Source organism: Melospiza georgiana, chromosome 1 (genome assembly GCF_028018845.1).
Source record: "Melospiza georgiana isolate bMelGeo1 chromosome 1, bMelGeo1.pri, whole genome shotgun sequence".
Classification (NCBI taxonomy): Eukaryota; Metazoa; Chordata; class Aves; order Passeriformes; family Passerellidae; genus Melospiza; species Melospiza georgiana.
Genome location: NC_080430.1, coordinates 113,062,826 through 113,074,756, shown reverse-complemented (window position 1 = coordinate 113,074,756; position 11,931 = coordinate 113,062,826). Strand labels below are relative to the sequence as shown.

General features: G+C 42.1%; 1 protein-coding gene across 1 annotated transcript; it reads right to left on the bottom strand.

Moving 5' to 3' along the window:
• Positions 1–625: 625 nt before the first annotated feature.
• On the bottom strand, positions 626–11,467 carry MCM4 (minichromosome maintenance complex component 4). Its single transcript, XM_058024302.1, has 17 exons — positions 11,403–11,467; positions 11,150–11,250; positions 10,858–11,016; positions 10,002–10,165; positions 9,818–9,916; positions 9,582–9,677; positions 9,398–9,493; positions 8,883–9,021; positions 8,266–8,486; positions 7,629–7,749; positions 5,954–6,213; positions 4,648–5,013; positions 4,344–4,471; positions 2,890–3,097; positions 1,782–2,010; positions 1,529–1,662; positions 626–1,151 (listed from the first exon to the last, which is right to left on the bottom strand). The coding sequence occupies exons 2-17, from the start codon at positions 11,217–11,219 to the stop codon at positions 1,059–1,061; spliced, it is 2,583 nt and encodes an 860-aa protein (XP_057880285.1). The 5' UTR covers positions 11,220–11,250; positions 11,403–11,467; the 3' UTR covers positions 626–1,058.
• Between the last annotated feature and the right edge of the window lie 464 nt (positions 11,468–11,931).

Genomic DNA, 11,931 nt, shown 5'->3' with positions numbered 1-11,931 from the left:
AATCCAAGATCACTTCAAGTAAGTAAACAGATGGATTATTCTTTTTCCCTCTTCATGAAGTGAAGGCAGAGTACAGTTCGGAATATTTTTCAGTAACATCCAACTTCAAGTTTGGCTGAAACAGTTATGCAAGGATTCTAACCTGCTCATTGCACTTAAATAAAAAAGAAGACATAAAGCAATCATGCTGCTTTGTACAGCTGAGGAAGGTTGACATAGCCTCATATTTTTCTATTAAAAAAACACCCATACCATGCCCTTGGGAATATTATTGTAAACAAGCTACAAGACCTTCTTCTTTCAGGACTGATTATATGTCATTACACCAAAGATGGATAGTCTTAATTAGTCAGATCTAAAACTGAAGTAAAGAAACCACTCATACTTAAAATTGAAGTAAAGAAATGTCATTTCAAGTAGAATCTATCTTTTTTACCTTGGGGATACTTCCACAGTACACTCAGCTCAAACAAAAAAATCCCCAAAAAGCAGAGCGCCTTTCATGCTCTCAAAAAGAACTTCCAAAAAATTGCAGAATTCCAGATGGAAAATCAGCACAGGATATGCTGACTTGTACTTGAAATGAACACAAGAGTCCTTTTAAAGTCAAATAATTTTATTTCAGCTTACTGCAATACTAACAGTAAAAATTGCAATTACTAAAAAGTCATTTGAGTTTTTACAATTCAAATGGAAATACAGGCAGTATTGTTACCGTGCTCTAAAAAACATCATAAAAACACAAAGCCCTTGCCATATTATTGATTACATTTAGCTAAAATGTAAATAGTATTGTTGACATGAGGATTTCCAGAAAATCTTGACAGTGATAATGACAGTGATGCCACTTAATGACTACCCTCCCTTGTCCTAGCAAATGATAGCCCAAGCTGTGAAAATCCTGCAGTGGCAATACAGTAAGGCAAAGAGGAGCCATGGCACTTGGCTGGCAGGGAAAGGCTATGATAGTCCCAAATCTCAAAGACCTTGCAGGCTGACACTATCTTGAGTAAGGCGAAGTACAAGTCGTGACAGCAGGCTCTCAAGCACAGGGTAACTCACAGCAGCCTCACTGTCTTTCCAGTCACAGTCAGGAAGTCTTCATCAGCCAAGGCACGAAGTGCTTCTTCAAACATTTCCTTCGTGACAGCCTTAAAGAAAAGGAGCAGATCAAACTAAGATGGGGAAAACACTTCAAACATAGTAAAAATGCTATACTTTCTATCAACTTTCTAATATTTTTATTTGAAGTTTTCATTCTATGTGAGAATTGAAGCCTGGCCCGGAACCCTAAAGCTGAGTTTGCTAATTCCAGAAGCCAGAATAAACTAAGGTACAGCAAATTCAACTCATTTGTCTGCAAATGAACTGGCTTTTTAGTCATACTAACAAATAATTTGTGTTTCCATTTCCTTCCATAATTTGAGAATTATATTATTTCTAATGTGATTTGAGAACGAGAATGTTCATTTGGAAAAAAATGCTTTTAAACATTAATGGAAATGTAAAAACAAAGCAGGAAACTTACTATATCAGACTGTGCTCGGAGATCATCCAAAAGCTGCTGGTACTTCAAAGATGGTGCTTTACCCTTGGATTGGATGAGCTTCCTTAAGGCTTGAGCCAATTCCTCTTTCCGCTTACGAGCTGTTGCGCTCATTCCTGGGAAAAGCAAACAAAACACCTTTTAGCAATCAGCTAAGGAGGAGAGGTTAAGTTACATTTCAAAAGCCACAAAAATCCCAACAGCGTCCCTGCTTTAACGCCACGGAAGCACAAACCTGTGGTGAGAATGGATATGTCCACAATGCCGGTCTTTGGGTCCGTAGCAGATTGTTTCAGCGCTTCCCGGTGGAGGCGTTTCGCTTCCTCCACGTCGACAGTCTCCACCTTGTCGGAGAAGCGCACCTTGGCGTGCGCCTCGGCCAGCCGGATCAGGGACTCCAGCTGCCGCGGGTACGCCGACACCATTCCCCTGCCGCTGCCGATCTTCCTCATGTCCACGTACGCCTGCGAGGGACACATGTTACATCGTCCACTGCCTCTTAATTCCTCTTCGCTCCCCTGCATCCCCCACCTCTTACTTCAGAATGTGAGCAATTCTGGCAAGCCTTTCCAAATACTGTATTTCTGCTCACACACCTCCACAGTTCATCTGCAGTGATGAATAACCACATCAAATAAATTTTTTTCCATTATAAAACAATTAAACCATGGTAATTAATCATGTTTTGAATCACTTTAGAATTCTGGATTAGTGTTATGTGGAAGGGGCTAACAGGAGGCCTGTTAGCTAAAGGAGCGAGAAGTTGAGAAGCAAGAAGAAGCTGATAAGGAGCTCTCTCCAAGGCTGTCACCAAGGAGACCAAGAGAAGTGAGGAAGTGAAGAAAGATAAGAAGAGAACTTTGCAGCTGGATGAAGTATGTTTAGAAAGTTAGCTGAAGTCACTGTAACTTTTCACCAATAGTGTTATGTTGATTTATTGTGGCCAATAGTTAGGGTAGAAGAAGCATAAACAATTGTTAAGTGTATAAAAGGTCAGCCATGTTCAATAATAAAGAGTTGCCATCTGAGACTGCTTGTGGTCTCTGCTTTGTGTCGTGACTGCCTCGACAGCGACATCATTATATAGCAGTACTCGTGTCTGTGATGACACATTTTGCTTTTGTAGACTTTAATGCGTTTTAGGTGATGGAACCCAACCAACATATCTGAAAGCTAAACATTAGAATGCAGAATGACTCATCTGATTCCTCTCTCCATTAAAGACCTTTTTTTAAAAGGATCTTACAGAAGGTTGTTATGTAGATAGAGTGTGTACAAGGGAATCTCACCACTTCTGACAAGTCAGTAAAGACTCTGATCATTCTAAGCAGCAATTCCTTTACCTCAATAAGGGCTTGGCCTGCTTCTTCACCTAATCTGGGATTTACATAGCTGCGAGCATATGCAATGTAATCCCTCAATACTGCCATATCCATGTATTCCTCCTCCATCTTTTCTTCAGTTTGGTAGTACAGTGAAACCAAATGGCGAGCAAGGCGTCTGTCATAAGCTTCATCACGGGGATCCAACATCAAAAAGATCAAGTCAAATCTGAATGGGATAACATCCAGTATTAGTGTGTATACTTCCTTGTCATTTAAGTACTTGGGTTACAAAGATTCGACATACTAAGTACAGGTAAGAGTTACCAGACTTAATTCCTACTCTCAGTAGAAATTGCTTTCTCACAGCAGAAAAAAAACTTTTCTAGAATTCTCACGGTACAGAACAACACAATGAATTTGCTTACACCCTATAGACTTGAAATTTTGAAAGCAGAGTACATTCTGCAAAATTCAGAGTCCGTGTTCAAGGCTGACATATTTTGTTTCCTTAAAAAATCCACACCCCACACCCCCCAAAAAGAAAGTTGCAACTGCCACAAACAAAAAATCCCACACACATAACAAATGCATGGAACTTGCTGCTAAAGATACTGCCCTGAAATACAACTGCAGAAAAATGCAACTAAATAAAATTACAATTCAAAAAGCACTTGCAGTTTAATCCTGAATAAAATGGTTTATAATTTTACAAACAATATATTCAATTAGTCTCAACTATAAGCAGACACGGATAATGCATTTTTAGCCAGCCAATAATTTATTTTTCTAGGGTTAAATCCAATAAATTGTGGAATTGAGATGCTGCTCAAGCCTAGCAGTTCTTAATTGAAATTGAAGCCATAAGTGTTCTCAGGATATCCAGTATAGCATGAGTGTACTTCAAATTTCCAGTTACTGTGGAAATTCTTAAAAAGATGCAACTCCAGCATGTAGTTGAATTTCCTGTCAGCAAGCACTAAATGTGGCTCTAACAACTATTGCCCAAATGACTGACCAGCACTGCTACCTCCTCAGATGAATTTTACAAAACAGCAAGAAGCAGGCACAGATCTTAGGACTCTACCACCTCTGCTGCCATGTTCCTGATCTTCAGAGTTTCACTTCGAAATCTTTATGGCACTAAGAAAAGCATCCTGAATTTTTGTTACAGTTATCAATACTCTTAAGTTTCAGAGCAGTTCTTTTCTAGGAGATGATTATGAAACAACATAGAATTAAATAAGAGATCCTACAGATCTTATCACACCTGCTCTTCAAGGTCAACATGTAAATACTAAAAGGCACTCCTGTGCTCACATAGATATTGTAAGGATGGCATATAAAGTATGTGCTGTAAAAGTTTTCCATTAGGTTGTGAACAGCACAGTAGTCCTGTTATATTCTATGTAATGATTTTCAGAAGAGGAAGTGTAACATTCCCTAAAAATTATACATGCAGTGCAGTTCAGTACCTTGACAGCAGCGTATGAGGAAGCTGAATGTTTTCAATAGTTGTCTTTTTTGGGTTCCACTGTGATTCTATAGGATTAGCTGCTGCTAGGATAGATGTACGAGCATTCAATTGGCAAATAATTCCAGCCTGTCAAAAGGAAAAACATTTCTGAAACCAGCTGCAGCTGTGCCACCAAAACCTCCCTCCAATTCCATGAGATCACCAATGTTATTAGGTGGATTCTGTGGTCAAAAACTGCATTGTGAAAGCCTCTGAGTAAAGCAAAAGCAAAATCCCCTAGGAATAACTTCAGTTTAATTTACCTTTGCAATGGAGAGCGTCTGTTGTTCCATTACTTCATGTAGAACTGACCTTGTGCTTTCATTCATTTTATCAAACTCATCAATGCAGCAAATGCCATTGTCACTGAGTACTAGAGCTCCTGTCTGAAGAACCAGCTGCCGTGTTTCTGGATCCTTCATCACGTATGCAGTAAGACCAACTGCACTTGAGCCTTTGCCAGAAGTATACTGGCCTCGAGGAACCAGGTTGTACACATACTGGAGCAGCTGGGATTTGCTAGTACCAGGATCACCACAGAGAAGAATGTTGATCTCTGCACGAAAATTCCCTCTTCCCGTGTGAGTAAAATCCTTTCTTGATCCGCCAAATAGCTGAAGCAGAATACCCTATAAAAATGAAATTATCAATTGTATAGATGTAACAGAGCAAATACAACTGTTCAGCTGAAACATACAAAAAACAAACACTGCTAAAATTAACACAACTCAATGTATCTGCATGGTTCCAAGCATTAAAGACAGAAATTTTGTATGTTGCTGTAACCAGATTTTGGTTGGAACCTGAAGAATCCCTTTGATGAAGGGTCCTTAGTTTTCCTCAACTCTACCCCCTAGACTTGATGTGCCTTTATTAGCATGTTGAGAAGGTAACAACAAAAGGAACTGTCATTACTGTGCTCCCATTTCACAAATAAATCATTGTATGGTTTTGAATTATACTTTCAGGAACTTGTGAACAATAATAATGTATAACTCTATTAAAAAAACCTCAAAGGAATATACTTGGAAGAGGAGTGTTTGTTGTCTAGCAGTAACTTGAGACCTCCTACTGATTGCAGTTTTCACAATGTTCTAGTACCTCAGTTGACACTTTATTGGAACAGTCCCTCCTTGGATACATCCAAGTAAACGTTTTGATACTCCATAATTCAGAGTCAACCATATGTCGTTTTGAAGCCACTCTTCCCTTGTGGATGCCTCTTCTCAGCAAGCACAGTTAGTTACTATGTTACAGGTACTTACTTTCCTTTAATAATCAGTAATCTGAATTTCCAAGAAATGTCCAAGATACATCCTGCAATTAAGTTTTCCCAGTTCTGCTGCCTTCCTACATTTTCAATTAGCGTCCTGTAATTAACATTCCTTAATAGCTTGAAAAGAATTATGATACACTTACAACCAACTCCACCCTGACAAGACCATGACATTTTAAGACTGCTGAAGATAACAGCTTTTTAAGTTTCAAGATACATTAACAAAAAACAGTAACTACAAATACATACACATAAAAGTACACGTCTTGCAAGAGAAATAAAGAACTTTTCACCTTTTTGATATCTTCATGCTCATAGATACTTGGAGCCAGAGCTAAAGCAAGCCTCTCATAGATGTCTGCTTTTTTAGAAAGCTCTTTGAGCAATTCCACACGTTCCTCTGTAAACCTCTTTTGCTCAGTTTCCTCATCAACACCGTGCAGGCGTTTGGAGTCTGTCTTACGGTAGTGTATGACATCAATGTGGGTCCTGTACACGGATTTCACGCTGCTGACACGGGGATTAACTCGGATGGGGACTGCCCTGTAAATGCCTAAATACAAATTTCCATCACAGCATTAGATATGGAGAAACACACTCATTCCAAACCCTAAAAATTTTACAAGTTCCCAGGAAAGGTAGAGCTTTTCTAAACAGCCTAAGTACTCTGTCATCTAATTTCTCACTGTAAGTCATGTAGAAGCCATATTTAAGTCACCCAGACCCATTTTTGCAGATGGACATACATGCTTTACATGTGCACCAAAAGTGTTCTCAACAATAAAAGCATTTTTGAAAAAAAACTAAGGTTTGATGCCTTTGAAATTCCCACTCCAGTCAGCCTTTCCGCCTCTTTATAAGTGCCAAGTTTAAAAAGAGCTTTCTATTGAATTTCAAACAGCTTGGGTTTTTTTTACAGCAGTTGTTTTTAAGCTGAGCAGTTTATAATATGTTGCTGCAGTATCACAAGACTTACTCTACATTATCACTGTCCTGATTGCAGACACTATTTAAGATACTGTATTTAAGAGTCTCTTCTTCAGCTGCAGCTTCAGAATAAAGGAATCAAGGTCAGACAGCCTGGGGATGTCTAGCCCAATCGTGGAGTCAAAGTGGAGTCAGCTGGAGCCCACTGCTTGCCAAAGGCTGTGTCCCATTAGGTTTTGAGTATCTCTAAGGACAAAGACTCCACACAGCCTTGCCAGTCAACCTGTGATGAGGCTCGACCACACAAACAGTAAAAAAGTTCTTATTTTTAACCAGAATTGCCTGTATTTCAGCTTGTGCCCTCTGTGTGCCACTGAGCATCAGTAAGAACAAACTGGCTTTGTCTTCTTGACACAACCACCCCTTCACCCACACCTAACCAGGGGTTTCTAAACATGCTGCTAAGATTCCCCCAAGCCTTCTGTTCTCCAGGCTAAGCAGTCACAGCTTTCTCACCCTTTCCATGCATGACCAAGGCTTCTGTTATCGTCATAGCCCTTTGCTGAATTCACTCCTGTATGTTCGTGTTTCCCTCACCCTGGGAGACCACACAACTGGACCCAGTACTCCCTCAACCTGCTGGGAACACTCCTAATACAGCCCAGGAGAGTGCTGGCACCACAGCCATGGTCCATCAAGCACTGCTTCCTTCCAGTTTTGTTTTTGTCTGCAAGTTTGCTGAGGGTGTAGAACACTGTCCCAGGATTATTGGTTCTATCACCTTTCCCAGGGCTCAAGATGAAGCTGACTGGTCTGCAGTTCCCCAGGTCTCCTCCTCACTGTAGGGAGAGCCATTGGCTTTTTTTTCTAGAAATTTAGCCAGTCATTGTGACTTTTCAAAGATAACTAAGTGGCTTTACAAAGGAAGAGTCCAGTTAAGATCAATGAAAAAGAAAAATAGAAATACTAGAATGAAAAAAAAAAAAAATAATATAATAATAATAATAAAACAAAGTTTAAAAATAGAAAACCAGATTTTACCTGTGACATTAACTCTGTCACCTGGCTGAACTTTATCAACAAGGTCATTGTGAGCAAAGAGTGCCACTGTATGTGGCGTCTGTCCAGCTGGCATATCTTCAGGAGACTCCTGCAGTTTGATCTAGCAAAAACACCATGTAAGTTTCAGTTGTAAAAAAGCAGAGCTTTTCCACTGAGCATACAACAGGGATTTTGTATTAACACAGTCTTTAGCATCATTTTGAATAAGGAAAATTGCTTAAGAACAAAATATCCCCACCAAAACAGCAAAACTGATTACTGATTACAAGAAATCTCATTATGAAAATTAGAATTCTGGTATTGCTACTGCCATGGATAAAATGCTGCTACAAACAAGGTTCCCCTAGTCTAGACAGAAGGGGACATACTGTATATAAAGGGGCTGCCATACAGAAGCATTAAGAGATGTACATCCTTAATTTCATCCTTCTAATACATTTCTTCTCCAAAGTAGACTGTTTCACTAAGTTTCACCCATTTCCATGTTCCAAAACACTTTTTCTTTTCAAAGCATTCAATCTCAACAAACTTAACTCATGCTGTTGATGATTTTAGGAGGGTGGGGGAGCAAAAACTAGCAATTCTTTCATTTTAGCCACTACCTAAGCCAACGTACCATCTGTTTGTCAGAGAACATGGATCTGTTGTGGATCAGCGCCATGCTGTGCGTTGTGTTACAGTTCTTGCACACCGATGGTTCAGCAATCCTGCCACGGTCAATTTCCACTCTGGTGGTGAAAGCGCAAACCTGGCACCTAAAGAATGCTTCCTGCATCTCAGGAATTAACTGGGAGCTTCTGATGACCATGCCACTGATGGTGATGAGTTGATCAATGTCTGCAAAAATACAGGGATTCATGTCATGACCTCACACTCTTAAAATTAAAACAACCTTCAAAATTTCACCTTACAACAGTTTTTAGGAAGAAGGTAGACAGACAGGTTACTACTATTTTGTTCAAGCAAAAAGAATCATAAATGCACAATACAAAAGAAAGAATCCTTTGCACTTCCAGAACTAAGAACACAAGTAGCTGATTATAGGAATATTTCCTTTATGGATAAGATTATTTTTGATTTGGGCTTTAAAGCATGTTCTCCTGAAACAGACATGAATGGAAGATACTGGTCTGGATGGACCACAAGTACAGTTTTATATAGTCTTATGTTAGTATTCACTAAGTTTATGGAAAGCTCAAGATTCTTTTCTAACATGGTAAGCAAAAAATTTACCTTCAGGGTTTAGATTTCTCATATTCCTGGTCTTCAGTGCATTATATGGCCTTACTTGAATTTGATGCTCTAGTATTGAATCAGGGTAACGATCAAAAAAGATCTCATTGGCAGCCATGTCAAATGTTGGGATAACTTCCTGTATTAGAAAGAGCTTACATGTTAAATCACAGAATGAAGTAATTATGCATAAAGCATTCTATGTGCTGAACAGCCAGTAATGACTAAAAGTTACAGCAGCTAAACATTTTCCTACATAACACAAAACCTGCTGTTTGGATCATATTTATTTATTCATTCACTTGAGTGTTGCAAGGAGTAGAAGCACACAACTCCACCTTTGCATGCATAAGGTACTCACTGTTTCTATGATCATCTGCTATGAAACAAGGTATCTTATATTCATGAAAAAAAGTACTGAACACACACAGTATGCCCTGCTTTTAAACCAGAATTTTAAAACCCAGAATATGAAAGAACCACCTGAAAGCCAGAAAACAAGTGCAGTATTTCACCTGAGGATAGCAGATCAGTTGCCTGTAGAGATTTTCATCAAATGATCTTAGATGGTCACAATTTACATTCAGGAATGGTTCCCCAACCACATTAATCTGCAAGGGAGTTAGGAAATCTTTAGCTCAATGGCACGCAAGAATGAAAAAAGAAAATCTGAATAACAAATTACTGCATTATAAGTACCTCTTGAAGTCGTTGCATATAGCGTGGCTCATTAAGATCCAGGCCAATGTCTTCATCCTCTTTATCCAGTGGATCAATAAAGCGCTGGAGAAATCTCTGATGTCAGAGGCAGAAGAAAGACAGGAAAAATTAACAGAATTTAGCAGTACAAACACCTCCTTTGTACCAGATTCAACTAATATTTGTTTAAATCAAACTAGCTTTTCATTTAAAAAAGAGGAAGAAACAAAACCCACCTGGAATTTTTCTTTGCACGAGGCCACATTAACATCTGTTCCCCAAATAACAAGCTTTTGTCCAAGAGATTGCTCGGTTGCTACCGTATCCTCAGCCAGCTGCATGGAAACAAATTAAGCATATACAAATATTTATATGTTCAAAAAGAAGTTGTGAGATGCAAGAGGTAAGAGATCCACCTACCCCATCCGAGTGTAGATCCACTTGTCTGGCTTTCCGGACAGAGCCGAGATCCGGCCTCTGCCTGACTGGAGTTCCTCGGGCACCGCTGCGTGGGGTACCCTCCACCCTGGAGCTGGGTGTGCCGTACGTCAGAGGTGAACTGATGTCAAAGTCAAGAGGAATGGCTACAAAAGGAAGGGGTTTGTAATGATTATTGAGACATTTTACATCTAGAGCCTCTGCATTTGTCTCATTGGTCCTTCAACTCTGTCATAAAATGAGTAGCATCAGTCAAGCCCAGTGTTTTGTCAAAACACACAACAAAGGTGTTGCCAGTCTCTCTAGAACTTTTCTTTGTATTAACAGCTCTTCTCAAAGATACAAAGTTCAAATAAAACTTTACATCAGTACTGATTTTAAAACTACCCTGGAATTCAAGCATGAAAACATACAGAATTGTAGATGAAACACTTTCCTTAGTATTTTGGGGGTGGTAGAGCTAGTGACACAATTAACAGTTACTGGAATTAAAAACAAACCTATATATAAAAGCAAGAAATGGCTTTCTATGGCAAGCAACTAGTTCCTTCTGTGCTAGCAGTTTTATTATTTTTCTATAAATAAAATTTTAAAACTAATGTATATTCCCTGATACGTATTTCCATGCTAACTGGAAGCTACGGTAGAGATCTGCCCCCCAGACACTGACTGCACTCCTGCAGGGTCCATTACACTAAATTCAAAGGAGAAACATGAGATAACGCTCATGTTTTCGCCGAGTGTTTTCCAGCCGGATCTGGCCCAGCGCTGTGTAGGCGGTCCCCGGGCCGCATCCCCGGGCCCCGCACAGGCACGGAGCCGGCCCAGCCCCGCGTACCGGAGTGCCGGAACTGCGGCGGGCTGGAGAACAGCGCGTCGGCGGCGCCGGGGCTCTGCGCGTCGGCGGGCGGGGACGTGGGCATGGGCTGCAGGTCCCCGGTGGAGGTGGAGTCGTCTGTGCGCCGCTTCTGGGAGGGAGGAGAGCGAGCATCTTGTGCTGCAAGAGACACGGGGGACCCGGAGTTACAACAGCCAGGCCGCCGCAGCGGGCGGACCGAGGCGGGGGATGGGAGAGCGCTCCCGGGGAAAGGGAGCCCACCCCGCCGGCCCCGTCCCAAGGCAGCACTTACGAGTCGGGGGGTTGCTGCCCCGGCCGCGCTTGCTCCGTCGGCGGCTGGGAGTGGAGGCTGGCGACGACATGGCGCTGCTGCGGCTCCAGCTGCGGTCCTACCTGGGGGCAGGGGGTCGGAGAGAAGAATGAGCGCGGCGGGCGCTGCGCCACCGGCCGAGCCCCGACCGGCGGGTTCAGGTTCCCGTCCCCTTGCTGCCCTCGGCAGCCGCGACCCTCGGCAGCCGCGACCCCCGCCGGCCGCCCCCACCCACCTGCACAGCCCCACAGACACCGCCGCGCTCCGCGCCAAAGCCAGCGGCGCGCGCGCGCTCTCCCGGGCTTTCTGGCCAATGGCGAGGCGTGATCGCAACGGGAGCGCCCAGCGAAGGCAGAAAGGGGGGATGCGGAACAGAGAGGGAAAGGAGGAAGGAAATAAAACCTCTGGATTCCCGAAGTGAGGGTCGCGCCCCGCTCGACCTGCTACACTAGAGAAAGAATTATAGTGCAGGTTACTACTTGTGATACAGACAGAGGCTGCCGCCAGTAATGGCACATCGCCTCCCCCCCCCGCAACCTAGCGTGGAGCTGCCCGCACCTTACCGAATTTCGCGGCAAAACCAGGGCTGTGGGCGGGCATGGGGAGGTTGGAGCAGCCCATTGTCAGAGGAGGGGGGAACGCTGCTGTTTCCAGCATTACTGTCCCGTTCTGGGCTCCTTGGTACAACAGAGACCTGGAGCTCCTGGAGCGGGTCCAGCGAAAGGCAATAAAGATGATTAAGGGACTGGAGCATCTCTCTGATG

Excerpts from the sequence above, each read along its gene's own strand:
- MCM4 (XM_058024302.1), bottom strand. The coding sequence starts at position 11,219 with ATGTCGTCGCCAGCCTCCACTCCCAGCCGCCGACGGAGCAAGCGCGGC. Across the intron at positions 11,017-11,149 it reads GGGCAGCAACCCCCCGACTC|CACAAGATGCTCGCTCTCCT; the intron begins GTAAGTGCTGCC and ends TGTCTCTTGCAG. Across the intron at positions 4,472-4,647 it reads AGACGCTCTCCATTGCAAAG|GCTGGAATTATTTGCCAATT; the intron begins GTAAATTAAACT and ends TCCTTTTGACAG.